The 20,061-nt window shown below is 53.1% G+C and overlaps 1 protein-coding gene across 4 annotated transcripts in view; it reads right to left on the bottom strand.

The window, feature by feature from the left end:
- Positions 1-6,753: 6,753 nt before the first annotated feature.
- Positions 6,754-20,061, bottom strand: part of LOC115080850 (coiled-coil domain-containing protein 106-like) — a 65,307-nt gene continuing 51,999 nt past the window's right edge. Inside the window, exons 1-7 of one of the 4 annotated variants that reach the window (XM_029585299.1) lie at positions 13,858-14,089; positions 12,217-12,315; positions 11,701-11,811; positions 11,401-11,508; positions 11,032-11,208; positions 8,911-9,117; positions 6,754-7,802 (exon numbers count right to left, since the gene is read on the bottom strand). In XM_029585299.1, coding sequence (XP_029441159.1) covers positions 7,486-7,802; positions 8,911-9,117; positions 11,032-11,208; positions 11,401-11,508; positions 11,701-11,731 — 840 coding nt within the window. In that variant the 5' untranslated portion in view covers positions 11,732-11,811; positions 12,217-12,315; positions 13,858-14,089 and the 3' untranslated portion in view covers positions 6,754-7,485. Of the gene's footprint in view, positions 7,803-8,910; positions 9,121-11,031; positions 11,209-11,400; positions 11,509-11,700; positions 11,812-12,216; positions 12,316-13,097; positions 13,206-13,857; positions 14,090-20,061 lie in introns of those variants that run through there. The other 3 variants (XM_029585296.1, XM_029585298.1, XM_029585297.1) reach the window with 3 other exon arrangements.

Raw genomic sequence — 20,061 nt, forward strand, 5'->3', positions numbered from 1 at the left:
ATACTGGCTGGAGGAAATCTTTATTATACTGCAAATGATAGATGGTATGATGCAGGAAGGAAAGGCACTGAAGTCCGCAAGGTACCTGTACGTTCAACAGTCTCAGTTGTAGAAGTCTCACCCGGATGTTCAGGATAGCTAACAACTCACGGTGCGGGCAAGGCCGAAGCTGGTGGGTAGAGTTGGAGCACCGGATCGTAGAGGTATTCACAGGAGCGTAGTGCAGTGTCTTCCTGGTGATGAAGAAGGTGGGACCGAAGGTCTGAGATGCAGGACACACAGACTGGTAGGCCCTCGAGGAGCGAGTACCTGATAGTCCAGAATCCTGAAATAGAAAGGAGAGGAAGACCCTGAGAAGCGGTTGTCTTAGTTAGTAGAAGCCCCGGAGGGTGGTTGGAAGTGAGAGACCCAAGGAGCGGGTGTCTAGACCTTCGTAAGGAGCGAGATCCCCGGAGGGTAGCGAGGCGTCTAAGCCTCGCTACCCTCCGGGGATCTCGCTACCCTCCGGGGATCTCGCTCCTTACGAAGGATCCTTGTCCTAGTATCTTTATCCCTAAAGCTGTTTCCACCATCCTCATAATATCTGATATTTTTTGCCATATGTGTCCACTCTTAGTTTACCGTCCTCTCCCTTCCCTCCCTCACCACCCTCCCACATACCTCCCGTATTTCCCGCATTTCAATTCACGCCCATGTAAATTTGCTATTATCATGTACATAGTTTCTGACATAAACAACTGTTCAAGATTTTCCTGTTAAAATGTAACCAGTTTTGACCCTGTTTGATGTAAACTGTTGTTATCGCTGTAAACCGTTGTGAAGGCTTGCTCCAGACAACGGTATATAAAATCTGTCAAATAAATAAATACATAAATAAATAAGCGAGCAGCTTAGAGCGGTCAGAGAAGCTTGAACTGAAGTCCTTGCTAACTCAAAGGTGGTAGCGAGTGGAGGCTTTAAATACCCGGAGGTATCTACGTCATGCGGTGGGGACGCCTCCGAGGTTCCCGCCATGACGTGTATTTGAGCGTAGGCAACGTGCGCGCGCCCTAGGAGGCCACAGGAAGAAGCATGGCGGACTGGAACGCCCATGCTGAGTTGGAGACGCCGAAGGTTTCGGAACTCAGCACCGGAGGCAGCCATCTTGCCCAAGGAGGAGGAAAAGGGGAGAAAAGAGGTGAGGCAGAGCGGTCGCAGCCGTCTGCGACCGACGGACGCAGCAGTATGGAAGTAGCTGGACTGGTGCAATGTGCCAGAGGACACCCTGCGCCACTAAATCTTGGATGACCGAGCGAATTCCCTCTTTTGCTTCCGGTTTTAAATGAAATTGGGCTTCCTCTATTTTTTCTGTCTTCTTTTGGAGGGGAATCACTACGGGATTTACCTGCAGGGTACCCATACAGTTATTTCCTGAGACTCTGGTATTCTAGTTAACATTTCCTGCACTTCCCCTGTTAATTGGTGCATTTCCTTGGGACTCCTGAATGTTCTCACTGCTCCTTCATTCCCTGCTTCTAGCTCCTATAGCAAACACTGGGGCCGATGCAATACATTTGGCGGAAAGCGGGCGCTGACTTTTCAGCGCCCGCTTTCTGAGCGCATGCACGGTGCCCGCAAGGGGGGGGGGGGGGGAGGCGCCATGCAATATGCAAATTAGGGGGTTGCGCTAGCAAGGAGGCGCTAGGGTCGCTAGCAAGGAGGCGTCGGTCTTCATAACCGCAGCGGCTGCCGGTTATGAAGACCGACGCCGGTACACTCAGCGTCCATTTTCACTACTGGCAGACGGCCGGTTATGAAAACTGGCACCAAGTTTACCGGCGTCGGTCTTCCTACCTCGGCGGTCTGCCGAGGTATTTTTTTTTTGTTGTATTTTTTTTTTATTGAAGAAGTACCGAAAAGAAGTTTTTTTTTCTGCTTTTCTGAACTTCTTCTACGTGCGCTCAGCTATTAACGCCTGCTCCAGGCAGGCGTTAATAGCTGAGCGATAAACGTGCGTCTGAGACGCACAGTTCTCTTTTTGCATCCAGAGTGAATGAGTAATAGCCTCATTCACGTGCATTTGCACGTGATGAGCGCTAACTCATTCGCTCCGCGTCGGACGCGCGTGAAATAGGCGCTAATCCCCCTATTGCATTAGTGGGTGGCTTAGCGCCTATGTAACCCGCGTCCGACAGCGGGTTAAACAGTGGGCTCGTGTGAGCGCGGTGTATTGCATTGGCCGCACGGTACCTCTGGAACACAAGAAGACCTTTCGGATACCTCTACGTGAATGCCTTGGGAGGCGCAGTAAAGGGAGCATCCCAATTTACAAAATAAATTCCCATCCCAACTAATTAACCTGAACTGTAGGGGATACCAGGAAAGAGTGCTGTAATTCCTGTCGTCCAAAATGAACTCCCAGGGGTTTGCTGCAGGCCAAAACTTGGGCGGTGTTTTCTACTCCAACCACAGTCACCTCTTTTTTTTTTTTTTCTGGAGAGAGGTAATTGGAGAACAGCTTGGGCTTGTAAGATGAAGCAAGTGGCACCTTCGTGGCTCCTATTTGTATTTCTATCTGTCTGTTAGTCTGAGGTCTTGAGGTTACTAGCAGGAGGGTTAATTGCTATTTGTCCCTCTGGTCTGGAGGGAGTTAAGAAGCTGCTCTGGGGTTCCCTTCGGACCATCCGCTAGCACCCCTGCTCCCTTCATCATTTGGCAATCCCCACGGCCATTCGTGTCTAATATGTACGGACTGATGACGTTCCATTTAAGGCAAGGTCTGCCCCTCAGACCTTGCCTTAAATGACTGTCCGGGAACTGAGTTGACTGCCTCCTGACTGTCCGGGAACTGAGTTGCCCCTTCGGGGTCGTACACTAGAAGAGCTATATGTTCTAGCACCTTCCTTTTGTGTTCGGGGGGAAGGAGTATATGCAAAAGGTGTTTTATATCCAACTAAGTGGGCGTATAGGCATCTAAAATACGCCGCATCTCAGCATCTCATTTCTTTGGATTCAGGTGGGGATCAGGGAATTCCTTGACTACAGTCACCAGTACCTTCTTTGTCCAAGGTACCGGGACTGACTGGGCTCCTCTGGTACCATTAGGGACTACCCTCATAAAGTATACTCCTTTTTTCTCGTCTGGTTCTTTCTGCTACCCCCTTTTCCCCTCTGCTATTCCTCCGGCCAATCTGGAATGTAGTTTTTGATCGGAGTACCCTCTTCTCTTCTGGGCTTGAGGCTAACCGTAGAAATAGGACTACTACTACTTCTGGAAAATTCCGACCTCTCGGGACTGGGCGTGGAGTCATGGTGAGCAGAAGGGGACTCTAGGAGGCCCTCCAGCTGGGGGTGCAATTCAGGATATAAATTGCCCTGGTTTGCAGGAACATCTAAGACATCCCGCCCCATAACAGGCGTTATTTCCTTGTATCCAGGAGCTGTGGGTTGGATGCTGCCACATTCAGGGAGCACCTGGTGCCCCTGCTGTAGTTCCTTACCTTGCTGCACTAGCTCCTTGCAGTATTTGCATTTTCTTTTCTAATTCCCCATGAAGGGAGGTCTTTACAGACTATCATTTCCTTTTATCTGTCTCTGCAAACCATTGGACCACAGTGGAGATAGATAAAGAAAGGTTCTCATGCAAACAGTACAAACTCCTTTCACTGCCTCAGTTTCTCTAAATCAAAAGGTACCTTCTGCCGGAAATTTCCCCTTAGTGGCACGCCATGCTGCCAGCCAGACATGTACCGCACTGTTTCTGCTCCATAACTTTTACGCATACAGTGAGCCGGCATTTTTACTGGGGGGGGCTCCAGGATTTCTCTACTGGGTAAGTCCCCACCCCCCCCATACTGAACACGCGCTCTTTCGTATCATAGACACAAACGCACGTCATCCGGGACCTCCCAGGCAGGAATCCTTATTCTCCACCCCCCCACCCCCCCCACAACCAGGGACTTAGCAGACTGCAATTATCCCAGCCTAACTTCCAGGCTGTGCCAAATCTTTAAACCCAACAGTGCCTCACCCAGGGCCGTGCCAGTCTCCAGACTAGTGCGGGAATCCCTGGCGGGTGTAGCAATAACATTTCCCTGGGAGGACTCCCAAGCCCGTGCAGCACAAACCCCAATTCCGGCAAGGAAAAGACGGCAATAAACAAAGAAACCAAATTCCTCCAGAGGGATATGTTTTCATCCAGATGGAGAGAAGGGGCACTTGACCAGTGGAGCGCACTGTTAACCCACGTTTGGACGCACGTTTTAGACGCGCTAGCGTTACCCCTTATTCAGTAAGGGGTCGAAAACGCGCGTCCAACCCCCCCGAACCTAATAGCGGCCGCAACATGCAAATGCCTGTTGATGGCCCTATTAGTTATTCCCGCGCGATTCACTAAGCAAAATGTGCAGCCAAGCCGCACATTTTACTTTCAGAAATTAGCGCCTACCCAAAGGTCGGCGTTAATTTCTGCCGGCGCCGGGGAAGGAGGTCCCAAAGTAAAAAATAATTAATTAAAAAATAATTTAAAAAAAAAAAAGTTAAATCAGCCCGCGGCTCGAAAAACGGACGCTCAATTTTGCCGGCGTCCGGTTTCCGAGCCCGTGGCTGTCGGCAGGTTTGAGAACCGACGCCGGCAAAATTGAGCGGCGGCTGTCAAACCCGCTGACAGCCGCCGCTCCTGTCAGAAAAGAGGCGCTAGGGACGCGCTAGTGTCCCTAGCGCCTCTTTTTACCGTGGGCCCTCATTTAAATACTGAATCTCGCGCACAGGAGGCTCGCCCGCTCTCCCGCGACTTTTACTGAATCGGCCTGTCAATTCTTGGCCAATGCACCATCTGTGATGGAAAAAACTATAAACAGTACAACAACATCCAGGAGACAGATAGGTTCTCTGTGATACTTGTGCAGTGCCCACGGGAAGTCAGTTTAAACACTACCTCCCTAATTACATGGAATGCTGCAGGGTTTTTTTATACAGTCTTTCTCACACAGGCAAGCAGCTGGGAAGTGATCTAATTAATGCAAGTTAGCAAGAGTGAATACATACACATTCCTGACTTCCTCCCCTTCACTGGGAGAGCTTAATCAATCTTGTGGGCGGCCAGGAGCTGTCTTCCTTTAAGCACAAGTCAGGAGCAGGCCTGGATTTGCCAACAGGCCTGTGCCTAGTGTGGCAAAGCTCTGGGGGGCAGCAGGCCAGCTGAAGAGTTGCTGCCGCTCAGCTGGGCTGAATCTCACTTAGCAGAGAATAGCCCTCTGGTTTCTGCTCCATCCCCTCCCTTCTCAGTGCCGAGAACCAGAGTAGATGGGTAATGCTGGAAGGCACAGAGCAAAAGAAACTGCTCTCCTGGCTATTCCAGCCTCTCCCTTTCTGTTCAGTGCAAGGAACAGGAGGAGAGAGATAAGGCTCCAGCACCCAGCAGGGAGCAAAGAAAAGCCACTCTGCTCCCTAACCCAGCTCTCTTCCTCTTGGCATTCAGGGACATGGAAGGGGAGGGAGCAGTAGAGAAGGCTGTGACTTATGCTTTTGGCTTTGTTGTCCCTTGTCTGGGAGAGGTAAGAGGTGTTGCCCCATTAGTATCAACAGTGCCTAGCGGCGGCAAAATCCTAAATGCATCACTGGTCAGGAGAGAGAAATATATTCCTGCAGTTTATCTCGTACCAAGCAACTCTCACTACCTCTTGGGTCCCCCATTCTATTAACTCAACAATATATTTTACCCGAACCATCTTTATTAAAAGATTAGACCACTTTAACCATTTCATTTACAAGTATCAGTGTGACGCCTGCATGGGGTTCTGATGAAGATCTGCTCTTCCGCTGTCTGTGCTGTATTCATGCTTTACCTGTATCAGTGTGACACCTGCATGGGGCGCTGATGAAAATCTGCTCTTCAACTGTCTGTGCTGAGCTGTCTGTGCTTTATTCATGCTTTATGTGTATCAGTGTGACACCTGCATGGGGCTCTGATGAAGATCTGCTCTTCAGCTGTCTGTGCTGTATTCATGCTTTATGTGTATCAGTGTGACACCTGCATGGGGCTCTGATGAAGATCTGCTCTTCCGCTGTCTGTGCTGTATTCATGCTTTACGAGTATCAGTGTGACACCTGCATGGGGCGCTGATGAAGATCTGCTCTTCCGCTGTCTGTGCTGTATTCATGCTTTACGAGTATCAGTGTGACACCTGCATGGGGCGCTGATGAAGATCTGCTCTTCCGCTGTCTGTGCTGTATTCATGCTTTACGAGTATCAGTGTGACACCTGCATGGGGCGCTGATGAAGATCTGCTCTTCAACTGTCTGTGCTGTATTCATGCTTTACGTGTATCAGTGCAAGACCTGCATGGGGCTCTGATGAAGATCTGCTCTTCAGCTGTCTGTGCTGTATTCATGCTTTACGTGTATTAGTGTGGCTCCTTCATGGGGCTCTAATGGAGATCTGCTGTTCAGCTGTCTGTGCTGTATTCATGCTTTACATGTATCAGTGTGATGCCTGCATGGGGCTGTGTATGATACCCACATGAAGAAAGAAGGGATGGAGAGCAGAGGTAAAGCCAGGACTGAGTCTACCTGGCCTGGTTACCCAGGTCAAGATAAAGAGTGTGGTTTCTATTGTCAGCCAAGGAAGGAAGCATTTGCTCCATTTGTTAACCTTTATTTCCATCTGGTCAGGTTGGAAGTGCAACTGAAATGCAAAAAAACCCAACAATCCCCCACTCCCACCCAAATCTAAACAGCAGACAATTTAACCAAAGAACCCCACAAGCACACAAGAGAAATATTACTATTGCAAATCTTTATTTAAACTCTGTTTAATAAATTGATTTCATTCTCATCAATTTCAATATCGCAGTATTTCAACGCAGAAAAGAGGGAGAACATAAAAAGAAAATCCCCCCCCCCTCCCAAAAAAAAAAGGGCCAGCCGGGATAAAAACGATCAAAAAAACCCCTGTGTCCTGGGTATGGCCCACCCAGGGTTACAGCTCCTACTGCTTTCTGGGCAGAGAGATACGTCGCAGGCTGATGACCTCACAGCTGCTCGGTGTGTCCAAGCATTCCAGCAGTGAGGTCATCAGCGGGAGGACAGGTTTCAAAATATTGGCGGGGGGGGGGGGTGGACAAGGATGGGGTGACCGTCGAGCTTCAACAGACGGGTTTGGTTTGTGGACCATCCTTGAGGGATGGACAAGGGGAGGAGAAGAGGGGGTGAGAACTTGCCTTGAGAGCACAGCCACCCAAGTCGATAATCCCAGGGAGAAGCTAGAGCAGGACATCTGCACAGGGAGCAAGTCGAGACAAATGCAGTCCTCTTATTAAAATAAGAGCGTGGGGGGGGATAGATAGGAAACTGGTAGCGCACCTCAAACCTGCCTCCCTCCGCCCCCTCCCCCAATAATAACCACCATCATCGTCCCCGGAAACCTGATCATATTAATAAAACATAAAACCTGTTAAAAAAAATCTGTGCTCCTGCAACGTGGGGGCCGCCCGCTGTGGCCCCCATTCACCGCTTAAAGCGGTAGGTGATGGGGAGCAGCAGTTTGCTCTTCTTCAGGGCCTGCACCTTCTTGAGCGTCTCCTCGTCCAGCGCCAGGAAGCAGCGGCGGGAGTACTCCAGCAGCCGCTCCTTGCCGGGGTCAAACTCCCCCACCTCGGCCAGCTTCTCGGGGGCCACGATCAGCAGCTCGGCGATGGGCGTGGTCAGGGCCACCGTGTTGCGGTCCACCCGGTGGTGCTCGAAGGCCCGGCTCATGCTCTGCAGCTTCTGGAAGGTGGTCAGGATCTTCTTGTACCGGCAGAGCACGCCCTCCGCATCTTTCACTGTGCAAGGAGGTGGAGGAGAAGACATGAAGCAATAGAAGGGAGAGGAGAGGAGAGGGAAAAAGGCCCAGAGTGGTTTCTGAAAGGCCCATGCACTCCGCCCCTAGGAATTTCAGAGAATACAGGAAAATGCTTCCCTAAATGTAGAGGGTGATGGTACAGAGAGATCTCCAGGCCCCAGACTGGCGGACCCCTTTCCAGGAAGAATACCCAAAGACTTCGGCATCACACATTACACCCTTTCACCGCCCAGGATCCTCTGTACCCATCCCAAGCTTGAACCCTCAACCCTCACCCCCCAATGAGGATCCTCTGTGCCCCTCCCGGGCTTCACCCCTCACTCCCCCACCCCTGAGGATCCTCTGTGTCCCCTCCCGGGCTTTACCCTTCACTCCCCCACCCCTGAGGATCCTCTGTGCCCCTCCCGGGCTTCACCCCTCACTCCCCCCACCCCTGAGGATCCTCTGTGCCCCTCCCGGGCTTTACCCTCACTCCCCCACCCCTGAGGATCCTCTGTGCCCCTCCCGGGCTTTTCCCCTCACTCCCCCACCCCTGAGGATCCTCTGTGCCCCTCTCAGGCTTTACCCCTCACTCCCCCACCCCTGAGGATCCTCTGTGCCCCTCCCAGGCTTTACCCCTCACTCCACCACTCCTGAGGATCCTCTGTGCCCCTCCCAGGCTTTACCCCTCACTCCCCCACCCCTGAGGATCCTCTGTGCCCCCTCCCGGGCTTTACCCCTCACTCCCCCCCCCCCCTGAGGATCCTCTGTGCCCCTCCCAGGCTTTTCCCCTCACTCCCCCACCCCTGAGGATCCTCTGTGCCCCTCCCGGGCTTTACCCCTCACTCCCCCACCCCTGAGGATCCTCTGAGCCCCTCCCAGGCTTTTCCCCTCACTCCCCCACCCCTGAGGATCCTCTGAGCCCATCCCAGGCTCTACCCTTCACTCTCCATGTACCCCCCACATTTCCCATGAGTGCAGTTTTCCCCTCATATCCTGCTGTGTTCCTTGTGCCTCTTCCCTATCTCTGGCCTAACTTTGGACTACTCTTCCCCTCCCTGCCCAGGCTGGCTGTCCTATTTATTTATTTATTTATCCTAGTGTCTTACCCCTCTGTCTCTCTTTTCCTTTTGCCTTCAGGAACCGCCGCCGACTGAAGCCTGCCTTTTGCCTCTGCTTCTTTCGATCTGCCATAGCGCTCCCTTCTTCTGAGATGCCACTGAGAGAGGACAGCATGCTGTCATTGTCCGTCAGGTCTCCGTTGCGACTTTCAGCCACCTCTGACCTTCGTGGTATCTGCTTAGTTCTTGCGTGTTCTTCTGAAAGAGGGGGACATGTGCCAAGGGGGTTTGCAAGCAAGGAACCTGAACTGTGGCTGGTATTGCTGATGTGCCAGTCTGGTGCTGTGACAGGGCACTGCTGGGAGGAAGCTCACAGTGATGCAGCCTCCCCCCCCCCCCCGGGCACTGCTGGGAGGAAGCTCACAGTGCTGCAGCCCCCCCCCCCCAGCACTGGGACAGGGCACTGCTGGGAGGAAGCTCACAGTGTTGCAGCAACCCCCCCCCCCCCCCGGCACTGGGACAGGGCACTGCTGGAGGAAGCTCACAGTGCTGCAGCAACCCCCCCCCCCGGCACTGGGACAGGGCACTGCTGGGAGGAAGCTCACAGTGCTGCAGCAACCCCCCCCCCCCCCCGGCACTGGGACAGGGCACTGCTGGGAGGAAACTCACAGTGCTGCAGCAACCCCCCCCCCCCCCGGCACTGGGACAGGGCACTGCTGGGAGGAGGAAGCTCACAGTGATGCAGCCTCCCCCCCCCCCCCCCCCGGCACTGCTGGGATGAAGCTCACAGTGCTGCAGCCCCCCCCCCAGCACTGGGACAGGGCACTGCTGGGAGGAAGCTCACAGTGTTGCAGCAACCCCCCCCCCCCCGGCACTGGGACAGGGCACTGCTGGGAGGAAGCTCACACTGCTGCAGGCCACCCCCCCCGGCACTGGGACAGGGCACTGCTGGGAGGAAGCTCACAGTGATGCAGCCTCCCCCCCCCCCCCCGGCACTGCTGGGATGAAGCTCACAGTGCTGCAGGCCACCCCCCCCTGGCACTGGGACAGGGCACTGCTGGGAGGAAGCTCACAGTGATGCAGCCTCCCCCCCCCCCCCCCGGCACTGCTGGGAGGAAGCTCACAGTGCTGCAGCCCCCCCCCTCCCCGGCACTGGGACAGGGCACTGCTGAGAGGAAGCTCACAGTGATGCAGCCTCCCCCCCCCCTGGCACTGGGACAGGGCACTGCTGAGAGGAAGCTCACAGTGATGCAGCCTCCCCCCCCCCCCGGCACTGCTGGGAGGAAGCTCACAGTGATGCAGCCTCCCCCCCCCCCCCGGCACTGCTGGGAGGAAGCTCACAGTGCTGCAGCCCCCCCCTCCCCGGCACTGGGACAGGGCACTGCTGAGAGGAAGCTCACAGTGATGCAGCCTCCCCCCCCCCTGGCACTGGGACAGGGCACGCTGAGAGGAAGCTCACAGTGATGCAGCCGCCTCCCCCCCCCCCCCCCGGCACTGCTGGGAGGAAGCTCACAGTGATGCAGCCCTCCCCCCCCCCCCCCCCCCCCGGACCGGCATGTGGGAGGAAGCTCACAGTGATGCAGCCCTCCCCCCCCCCCCCCCGGCACCGGGCACTGCTGGGACGAAGCTCACACTGCTGCAGCCTCCCCCCCCCCCCCCGGCACTGGGACAGGGCACTGCTGGGAGGAAGCTCACAGTGATGCAGCCCCCCCCCCCCGGCACTGCTGGGAGGAAGCTCACAGTGCTGCAGCCTTCCCCCCCCCCCTGGCACTGGGACAGGGCACTGCTGGGAGGAAGCTCACAGTGCTGCAGCCCCCCCCCCCCCCTCCCCTGGCACTGGGACAGGGCACTGCTGGGAGGAAGCTCACAGTGCTGCAGCCCCCCCCCCCCCCCTGGCACTGGGACAGGGCACTGCTGGGAGGAAGCTCACAAGTGATGCAGCCTCCCCCCCCCCCCCCCCGGCACTGCTGGGAGGAAGCTCACAGTGCTGCAGCCCCCCGCCCCCCCGGCACTGGGACAGGGCACTGCTGGGAGGAAGCTCACAGTGCTGCAGCCTCCCCCCCCCCCTGGCACTGGGACAGGGCACTGCTGGGAGGAAGCTCACAGTGATGCAGCCTCCCCCCCCCCCCCTGGCACTGGGACAGGGCACTGCTGGGAGAGGTAGCTCACCTGCCTCGCTCTTGGTGGACGATATAAATTTGTCCAGCTGGCAGCGCAGGAAGTCCCTCTCCTCCTCCAGGTCCTCAATGCGCTTCTGGAGCCAGGAGTTCCTCTCCATGGCCATGTGCAGCTGCGTCTTCATGCTGTTCATCAATGCGAAGGTGGGGGCATTGGTCTCTGGGAGCTCTGTAAGCACAGCAAATGCCCAACATTCAGCCTCGCCATGGCCAGGGGTGTGGCAGCGCCCCCCGCCTCCCCTGCACAAAATCCAGTGTGAGGGGGCCAGCCAGGCCGCATGTCCTGGCGCCCTCTCCCTCTGCATAGCTGTCTCCTCCGATCTTCCATCTCCCCTCATCAAGCCCCCCTCCCCCTCCTCACCTTCAAAGTTGTTCTGGGGTGGGCTAAGTCTGTAATAGACCTGAGGCTCTGTGTGCGGGGCTTCCTGGAAGGGGATGGAGATCTCATATGGCTCCTCATCCTTCTTCACTGCAGAGAAAAGAAAGGGAGATTTCCCAGAGAAGAGAGGCCAGGAAGCGGGGTGGGACCCCAGGTGGCCCCGATACGTGCAGCGTCTATGCGCATAAATAATCAACACACACACACACACACACAGACAGATATTTCTGTAAAGCTGCGAGTGCAAATCACTGTCGGCAGGATGCAAACATGTTATCTTACTGCTTCGTCTCTGATGGTTCCGGCCGGCCATGGCACCTCGTGTCCAGCGCGACTCCGGCGCGGAGCGGGCTCTGCCGGCCGGCCTCGGTTGCCACGTGTTCCACAGCGGGGCTGCACGGGAGGGGGAAAGGGGGAAAAAAAAAAGTAGATGAAGAGAGCAAGGAACACGTCAATATCCCACCACTGCCACCACGCACGGTGGAGACAACGTCACATTCGTCTTTACAGCCCAATTCACAAAGGGGAGACCCAGAAGGGGGGAAAACAAACCCAAAACACTTCAGTGCCATCTCCGAGGCCCTCGCTGGCAGCAGCAATGGAGAATCCACCCACACAGAAAGGGCTTTTTCCAGCATTACAGAATACAATGTTGTTTTTTGGGGGAGAGAAAAGGAGGCTCTGACTGAATGAGAGCGTGAGTCTAGGGAGGAAGGATACCACCACCACCACAACTGCTTTTAAAACCAAAAACACACCCACACACACTCTCTCTCTCTCTTAAGAGATGGACAATACCTGTAAACTGTGAAGAAAGAGCAGCCTTCTAGAGAGCGATCTCACCACTACCTGAAGGATTTCTTCCGGAGCAGGTCTGCTTACCTGTGGATTTTCACCCTATAAAAAGCAAAACCTGAGATTTACCAGGAACAGCTCTGCCTTCTCCTGGGCTTTTTGTAATGCAAGCCAGGGTATGATTCACACAGCACATAAAGCAATAGGTGGCGGAGCATCCCAAGCCACAACTGTGAGGCTTTCCTGGGCTCCACAACGGGTCCCTGGCGTCCTCGGGCACCATGACAGACCCCAGCCCTGAGCTTCCCCTGCTGCCCTAAGGACCACTCCAGATCCCAGCCCTGCAACTCCCCTGCATGCCTGGAAAGCACAACAGCTGCCAGGACCAAAGCTCACCTGAATCCTTGGGGGGATCACCACAGTACCCAGCCTAGCAACTCCCCTGTGCCCCATGACAAATCCCAGGCTTGAGGCTCCCCCATGGAGCACAAGAGCTCCCAATCCTAAGGCTTCTCTATGGCCTTAGGATTGGCCATAGAGTGACAGCTATTAGGGCAACCCTCACCCGCCTGGTCCCTAAATCTACCATGAACATCTTGCAAAGTTTCACCTATATACCTGGTTGATCTCCACTGTATTTCCTGCAAAGCCTGCACCCAGATGGCATTTGGGGATGGGCACTCAAATTCAGTGAGACATCTCCCATGTAGCTTGCAAAATGCACCAAACTGTCACCTGCACGGTACCCTATGGATCCATAACGGTCTCCACATGGCCCTATCAAAACACTCACATGACATCACACACAGCCGACCCCCATCCCTTCAGCTGCTCAAGATCAGACCCTCAGATCTCCCAGCCCTAGGCGTACAGGCAATACAAACCTGAACAATCTTGTTTGAGGGGTGTGTGAGTGAAACAGTTGAGTTCCCATTCACTGCCTCCTCCTACCCCTCCCGGAAGTACCATACGCTCCCCTTTAGGAGCATCAGCCTATGGGGCTTGAAGCTGTCAAATCTGACCCCCTTCCCCCAATCTCCTTCCAGTCAAACCCACTTTCGCTTCGACACCGCCAACCCCCTTTCCAAACCCAACATCAAGAAGAGTCAAGGCAAAGAGGAAGAGAGCACATCTACCTTTCCAGTACAGGGCAAGCCAGCAAAAGCTAAAATCAGGCTTAATGGGGAAAGGGGCTGGAGATCGCACCGGAAACGAATGCAACGCGCTGATCAGAAGAGGAGAAAAAAATATGCATATATGTCCATGAAATAAAACAAGGATAAAATGGATTCTCAATCTCTCTCTCCTCCAGTCTTTCAGGTCCCTTCCACCAGAGGTAATTATGATCCTGGCATGGATGCATGCATATATTATGTTGATATACACACACCTGTTTCTGAAAATCAGCAGCAAACTAAATAAATAAAAAGAGAGAAGAGACATCCGATGCAAGAGAGAATAATGCTGGCTAGGAAGACTTTTGTTGTTGACAGCTTGGATGGCGGGGGGATTGTGCCCAAACGATCCAGGCTGTTCTTGCATTTGCAATAATAACACAAGAAGGATGTGGGTGGGTGGTCAACAAAAGAAAGCAACTGAATGCAAAACAGCACCAATAGAAGAATTAAAAAATAAAGAACTCACCCACAGCTACATCCAACCCCCGGTGCATTTCCCTTTCCGGGCAGGGAGCAGCTCAGCATTCTTGACTCATCTCAAGCTCAGGGAACCCTCCCCCCTCCACTTTTATGTTTGCCACCCAGGCTTTCCAGTTGCCACCAGAGGAGGCTCCAGGGTGGCAGGGGAAGGCAGAAACGGGGCTGCCAGGCTGCAAGAAAGGTCCCTCACTTTCTGGAGGAGGAGGAGCCAAGTACTTTTGAGACGCTCCCTTCCTGCTCTTCCAGGGGCCGTCCTGCAATTCCTAAGCCCTGTGTTGCAAAGGGTTGCTGCTTCCACTTGGAGAAGTACAAATAAGGGGAGGCCCACAATCAAGTTTGCAGGGGGAGAACTTTTCACTGGACTGTAAAAAGCTTTCCAGAGCTTAGGCCCTATTGGAAATGAGGGAAATAGCTAAATAAGCAGGGAAGACTACAAAAACGTGGGGGAGGAGGGGCTGTGCTTGATACCTTGAGCTCCTCGTCCCCCTCACCTCCAGTAGCCCGAGAGCTGTGTTGTGCTCAAAAGACAGAAGTCCTTCCTAGAAGCACAGGTCTCCAGTGCTACCTCTCCCCAACCTTTCTTTCTGCTTCATCCTCAGAGTCCCTCTTCCGGGCATCTTAGGGAGCAGCCTTCAAACATCTGGCCACAGCTGTTCCTTCCGGAGTTACCAAGTCTCCCTCTTACTCTAACCTCCACTTTTCTTGCCTCCCTGTGCACCGACGCTGAAAGACCCTGGCTTGAAACAATGCTTGCTTTGTGGCTTCCAGTTAAAAGTGACTGACGGAGCCAGCTCGCTGGCACGTGCTATGCGCCGTCATACAGTAGGACCTGGGTTTGACTCCCAGGCCTGGACTTTGCCCTTCACCTCGGGATGCCATCTTAACCAACTGCTCAACGGTCAAAGTCGATATTAGCCAGGGTCTGAGGAGAAGCCGTGGCCTGTGACCTCTGCTTGAAGACCGTCACTGCCATGGCCAAGAGGAGTTGGGTGAGGGACGTCCACACAAATGTTACAAATGAAGAAGATTCAGGAACAACTGACAGGCAATATTTCTTCACAGAGAAGGTGGTGGGCGCATGGAATGCCCTCCCATAAGAGATGGTGAAGAACAGCAATGGAAGGAAAAAAGGCGAGAGATAAGCACGGAAAATCACCAGTGACTAGAGGACGGAAACGAAGACATGGGGTAACCTGGGTTAAATCCAAAGCTTACATCTCTGCATGGGGGGAGCTTGCACAGAGTGGCAGTTACTAACTAAAGCAACTTGCCGGCAAAATGGATGAACCATTTTGGTCTTTATCTACCGTCATTAACTGGTACTATGAGGCTGTAGCCCAAAAGAGGTTAGTCCAATTGAGTTGGAAGCCTGAGGAGAAGCAAGCAACTACTAGACTAAAAAAAAAACCCCAAACACAAGTACTGCATGGAGAGAATCCCTTAAGAAAATCAGGATGTGTTCCGACACAAAAACACATCCCTAAACTTTGTCCTGTTTGCTGGAGACTCTAATAAAATGCAGAGAGATTGCACTACTTAGAGACCACAGTGACATTAAAGTTGGCTACTCATGTCACAGATGAGGATCCTCTGTGCCCAGGCTTTACCCCTCACTCCCCCACCCCTGAGGATCCTCTGTGCCCCTCCCAGGCTTTACCCCTCACTCCCCCACCCCTGAGGATCCTCTGTGCCCATCCCAGGCTTACCCCTCACTCTCACACCCCTGAGGATCCTCTGTGCCCCTCCCAGGCTTTACCCCTCACTCCCCCACCCCTGAGGATCCTCTGTGCCCATCCCAGGCTTTACCCCTCACTCCCCCACCCCTGAGGATCCTCTGTGCCCCTCCCAGGCTTTACCCCTCACTCCCCCACCCCTGAGGATCCTGTCCCCATCCCAGGCTTTACTCCTCACTCCCCCAGCCCTGAGGATCCTCTGTGCCCCTCCCAGGCTTTACCCCTCACTCCCCCACCTCTGAGGATCCTTTGTGCCCATCCCAGGCTTTACCCCTCATTTCTCCACCCCTGAGGATCCTCTGTGCCCCTCCTGGGCTTTACCCCTCACTCCCCCACCCCTGAGGATCCTCTGTGCCCCTCCAAGGCTTTATCCCTCACTCCCCCAACCCTGAGGATCCTCTGTGCCCCTCCCAGGCTTTACCCCCTCACTCCACCACCCCCGAGGATCCTCTGTGCCCCTCCCAGGCTTTACCCCCTCACTCCACCACCCCCGAGGATCCTCTGTGCCCCTCCCAGGCTTTACCCCTCACTCCACCCCCCCCCCCCCGAGGATCCTCTGTGCCCCTCCCAGGCTTTACCCCTCACTCCACCACCCCCGAGGATCCTCTGTGCCCCTCCTAGGCTTTACCTCTTTCTTCCCCACTGCTGAGGCTCCTCTATGCTCACTCCATACTTTCTTGAATTCCAATCCCATTTTTGGCCCACTCCCTCTACTGGAAGGCTCTTCTTTATCCATTCTGTGAAGGATTGTCGTAGTTGAGGTCTCCATCCTAAAGTAAACAGGGCTTCTCTGCAAACTGTGGCACCTTGTATTAAACCAGCACAAAGAATTATCCAAAGAGGATGATGAACATGAGTTTGGCGCCCACCTTGGTCCTGACTTCAGATGTTCATGTCTGCTAGAAAGTACCTTAGCACAGTCTCAAACGTTTGTATCTGGAAACATTTATGAGCCTTACAAAGCTATTATCTCTGCCTGGTTTTGCTGGTTTTACTTGAGCTGAAAATACATGCGAGGCACTGCTGACGTGTGTTTTAGGGGGCATCGGTCGAGACAGTTCTAGTGTATGTGCAGCGTGCACCCGTCTGCGGGTTTTGGACGTTATTTAACTGCATGAATTTGCGTGCATGTCCGACTGCCTGTGTATTTCTCGGTGGCTGCATGTATCTGTGCATGATTGTATTGTCTGTGTATGACTGTACAGTGCCTTTGTGCTATGAGTGCAGTGTGGGTGCACGTGGGCGTATAACTGTTAGTGCATCGTTGCGTCCTCGCTAGGATTGTAGCGTACGAGGGTCTGTGCATGACTTCAGGGATTCTGCATGGGGTTGCGAGAGCCTGCAGGTGGCTGCCCAGCCTCGGGGTGGTAAGCCCTCGTGTCAGCTCGGTTCCAAGCTCTGCAGCATTGCATCGTGTAGAGACGAATCCAGAAAGAAATAGCTCCATTATAAACCACCACCGTGTAACTATAAATATCTGTGCCAGCCCCCATCATTACATTCTGGGTAATGTGCTCTTCAAACCCTTTATTACCCACCAGCCACCACGGGCGTCATTAGCAAGCGCTGCTGCTGTCTGGGAGAACCCCACCCAATAATTACCCCTGTCAATAGTCATGTGGGTAATTATGAAGTAAATATACACACAGATGCGCTGGGATGTCGATAAAGAAAATAGGATAGAGGACCGAGAAGAAGTGGGAGGAGGGGGAGATACAGGAGGGGGTGCACATGGGATAGGAAGCGTGGAGAGGAAATGGGTAGGAGAGAAACAGGGAATGACTTGGAAAGAAACATGGGAGAGGGTGAGGCTGCCACTAGAGGCAGGGAAGGAAAAGGGATAGGGAGACACCAGGGGAAAGAGAACGGGAGATGGAGGGACTATGAGAGAGGCAGAGCAGGAGATGGAGTGTCAGGAAAGGGACAAGGAAGGAGCGAGGGAAAGGGGTGTCAAGAGAAAAGTAGGGGGGAAGGTGCCAGGAGGGCCACAGGGAGCATGAGGAGGGAGGGAGGGGGATGCATTTAATGGAATGTTACAAGAACACTTGGCCTGGTTATGAGTAAGAAGGATTGCCCACTGTCAGAGATAGGACGCTGGGCTTGATGGACCTTTGGTCTGATGCAGAATGACAGCTCTTATGTTCTTAAAGTCCACAGACCTTCACAGCAGAGGTTTGTGTAGCTTTTGCCTTACTGGTTTGGCATAGGTTTTGGTTTGGACGGTTTCATTATTTTTGTACTTTTTTGGCAAAGCACCCGGGATAGGGCGCTATATAAACCCCATAAATACATCCCTTCTGAAGAGGGGGAACATTCCTTTAAACGTCATTCCTTGCAGGAGGGCTACCTTAGTGCCACCTGAGTGCTTTCAGCTCAGGCCTACCTCCATTCAGTGACAGTGGCAGACTACGCTCGGGATGGCCCAAGGGATGGAACGAAGGGATGCGGCAGGCAACTCCCCGAGGGTGCAGGCTTCCATTATGCACGGGGTCAAAAAATGCATTGCCTCGCTCCCCAGAGCAAGATTCATCCAGCTATGACCCGCACAGCATGACCGAACAGCTTACACGTTTGTTTGGAGACTTCAGGATGCCATAGCAAAAGAACGTTTCCACAAAAGGAACATTGCAGATGACAGAAAAGATCCAGTCTGCCACTGCCAAAGCTGTACGTCAGCTGCCAGCCACAGAAGTGCGATCGTTTGTAGGATATTGCCTCTTATCTGTGTCAGTGTTTGGTTGATCTCAGCGCCTGGGCATGCTAAGTTACTAAATCCAATGACGTTTTTGTTCTCAGCAGAAAACGTAAAGATACGGTGCTGGCGTCGGAAATGCATGCCCGATGGGTGCACTTTTCGGGTTTTTCGCACCGTTTCTTTCTACAGAAAGCATCTTAGGCCATTTGCTGCTAAGCGTAAGGATCCCATAGCACACTTTGGCGAAACTTTATGCTTGCACAAAGGTTTTGGCAAAATTGACTTTCCCATTCAGAAGCTGCGGGAAATAAAACCTCTCTAGGCAAAAGGTGCGCCACTTCACAGCTGCTGAACAGCAAACCAACTTTGCGCCATTTTGACCCATCCTTAATTTCAGCCCAGCGTTCCTGAGAAATAATTTTTAAGAGGTTCTGCCTGTCACTAATTGCACTCCTGCGCTACGAATTAATTCATGGGACTAGTGCCCCATTAATTAAATAGGCGTTTTCAGTCAATGGAGAAATCAGATTAGTTGAACACCCAGAAAATGATGGCAGACAAGGACTATAGGGCCCATCTAGTCTCTGCCCACTCTCATTCTTGGTGCAATACCATAGACCCCACTTGATCTCCAGCTTTCCTCTCACTTCTTCATCACTAGGGATCATATGGGCTTATCCCAATCTCTCAAATGTATTGCTAATGCCCTTCTTAGTACTTGCATTAAGCCAAAAGGCGCCTCCTTCTGGACGTCATAGGCTGTAATATATATATATAGAGAGAGAGATAACATACAGGCCGATACAGTACAGTGTGCTCTGACGGAGCGCACTGTTAGCCGGCATTTGGACCCGTGTTTTCAACGCACTAGCTTTACCCCTTATTCAGTAAGGGGTAATAGCGCGTCCAAAACGCATGGCCAATCCCCCCCCCCCCCCCCCCCGAACCTAATAGCGCCTGCGCTAATTTCTTCGGGCACCGGGAAAGTGCACAGAAAAGCAGTAAAAACTGCTTTTCTGTGCACCCTCCGACTTAATATCATAGCGATATTAAGTCGGAGGTCCCAAAAGTTTAAAAAAGTAAAAAAAAAAAAAAATTGAAATAGGCCCACGGCTTGAAAACCGGACGCTCAATTTTGCCGGCGTCCGGTTTCCGAACTCATGGCTGTCAGCGGGCTCGAGAACCAACGCCGGCAAAATTGAGCGTCGGCTGTCAAACCCGCTGACAGCTGCCTCTTTTTACCGCCGGGCCTAATTTAAATAAATGTATTTACTGTATTGCGCGCACAGGAGAGCGGGCGTTTGCCCGCTCTCCCGTGACTTTTACTGTATCGGCCCGATAGCAAGGTGAGCTTGGAAATTCTTCTTAATCAGGCCAGTGCCACCCAATATTATCGAGACTATTTCAGTCTCTTTCTGCCATATTTTCTTGGTCTCTGATTGCATCTCTTGGTACTTAAAGATCTTCTCTCTCCATAGGATCCACAGAATAGTTGCTTGGTACTGGCACTTCTATCAGCTATGCTGTTTTTGTGTTTTCTCCTTTACAACAATGTCCAATTTTCTAGCATTGAGCTTTTTATTGGCTGTGGGTCCAAATATGTGTCTGCTGGTGGCCTTACAGGCTGGCTGGCAGTCACACATCTGGCCCTGGTTTCTGCAAATGGATTTATTTTGTGCATACCTTGACAAGGATGAGCCTCATTTATAATTGCCAGGGTAGGTTGGGAATGATCTCAGTCTCTCAACTTTACTGCTAATGC

The sequence above is a fragment of the Rhinatrema bivittatum genome, chromosome 19 (assembly GCF_901001135.1).
Source record: "Rhinatrema bivittatum chromosome 19, aRhiBiv1.1, whole genome shotgun sequence".
Lineage (NCBI taxonomy): Eukaryota > Metazoa > Chordata > Amphibia > Gymnophiona > Rhinatrematidae > Rhinatrema > Rhinatrema bivittatum.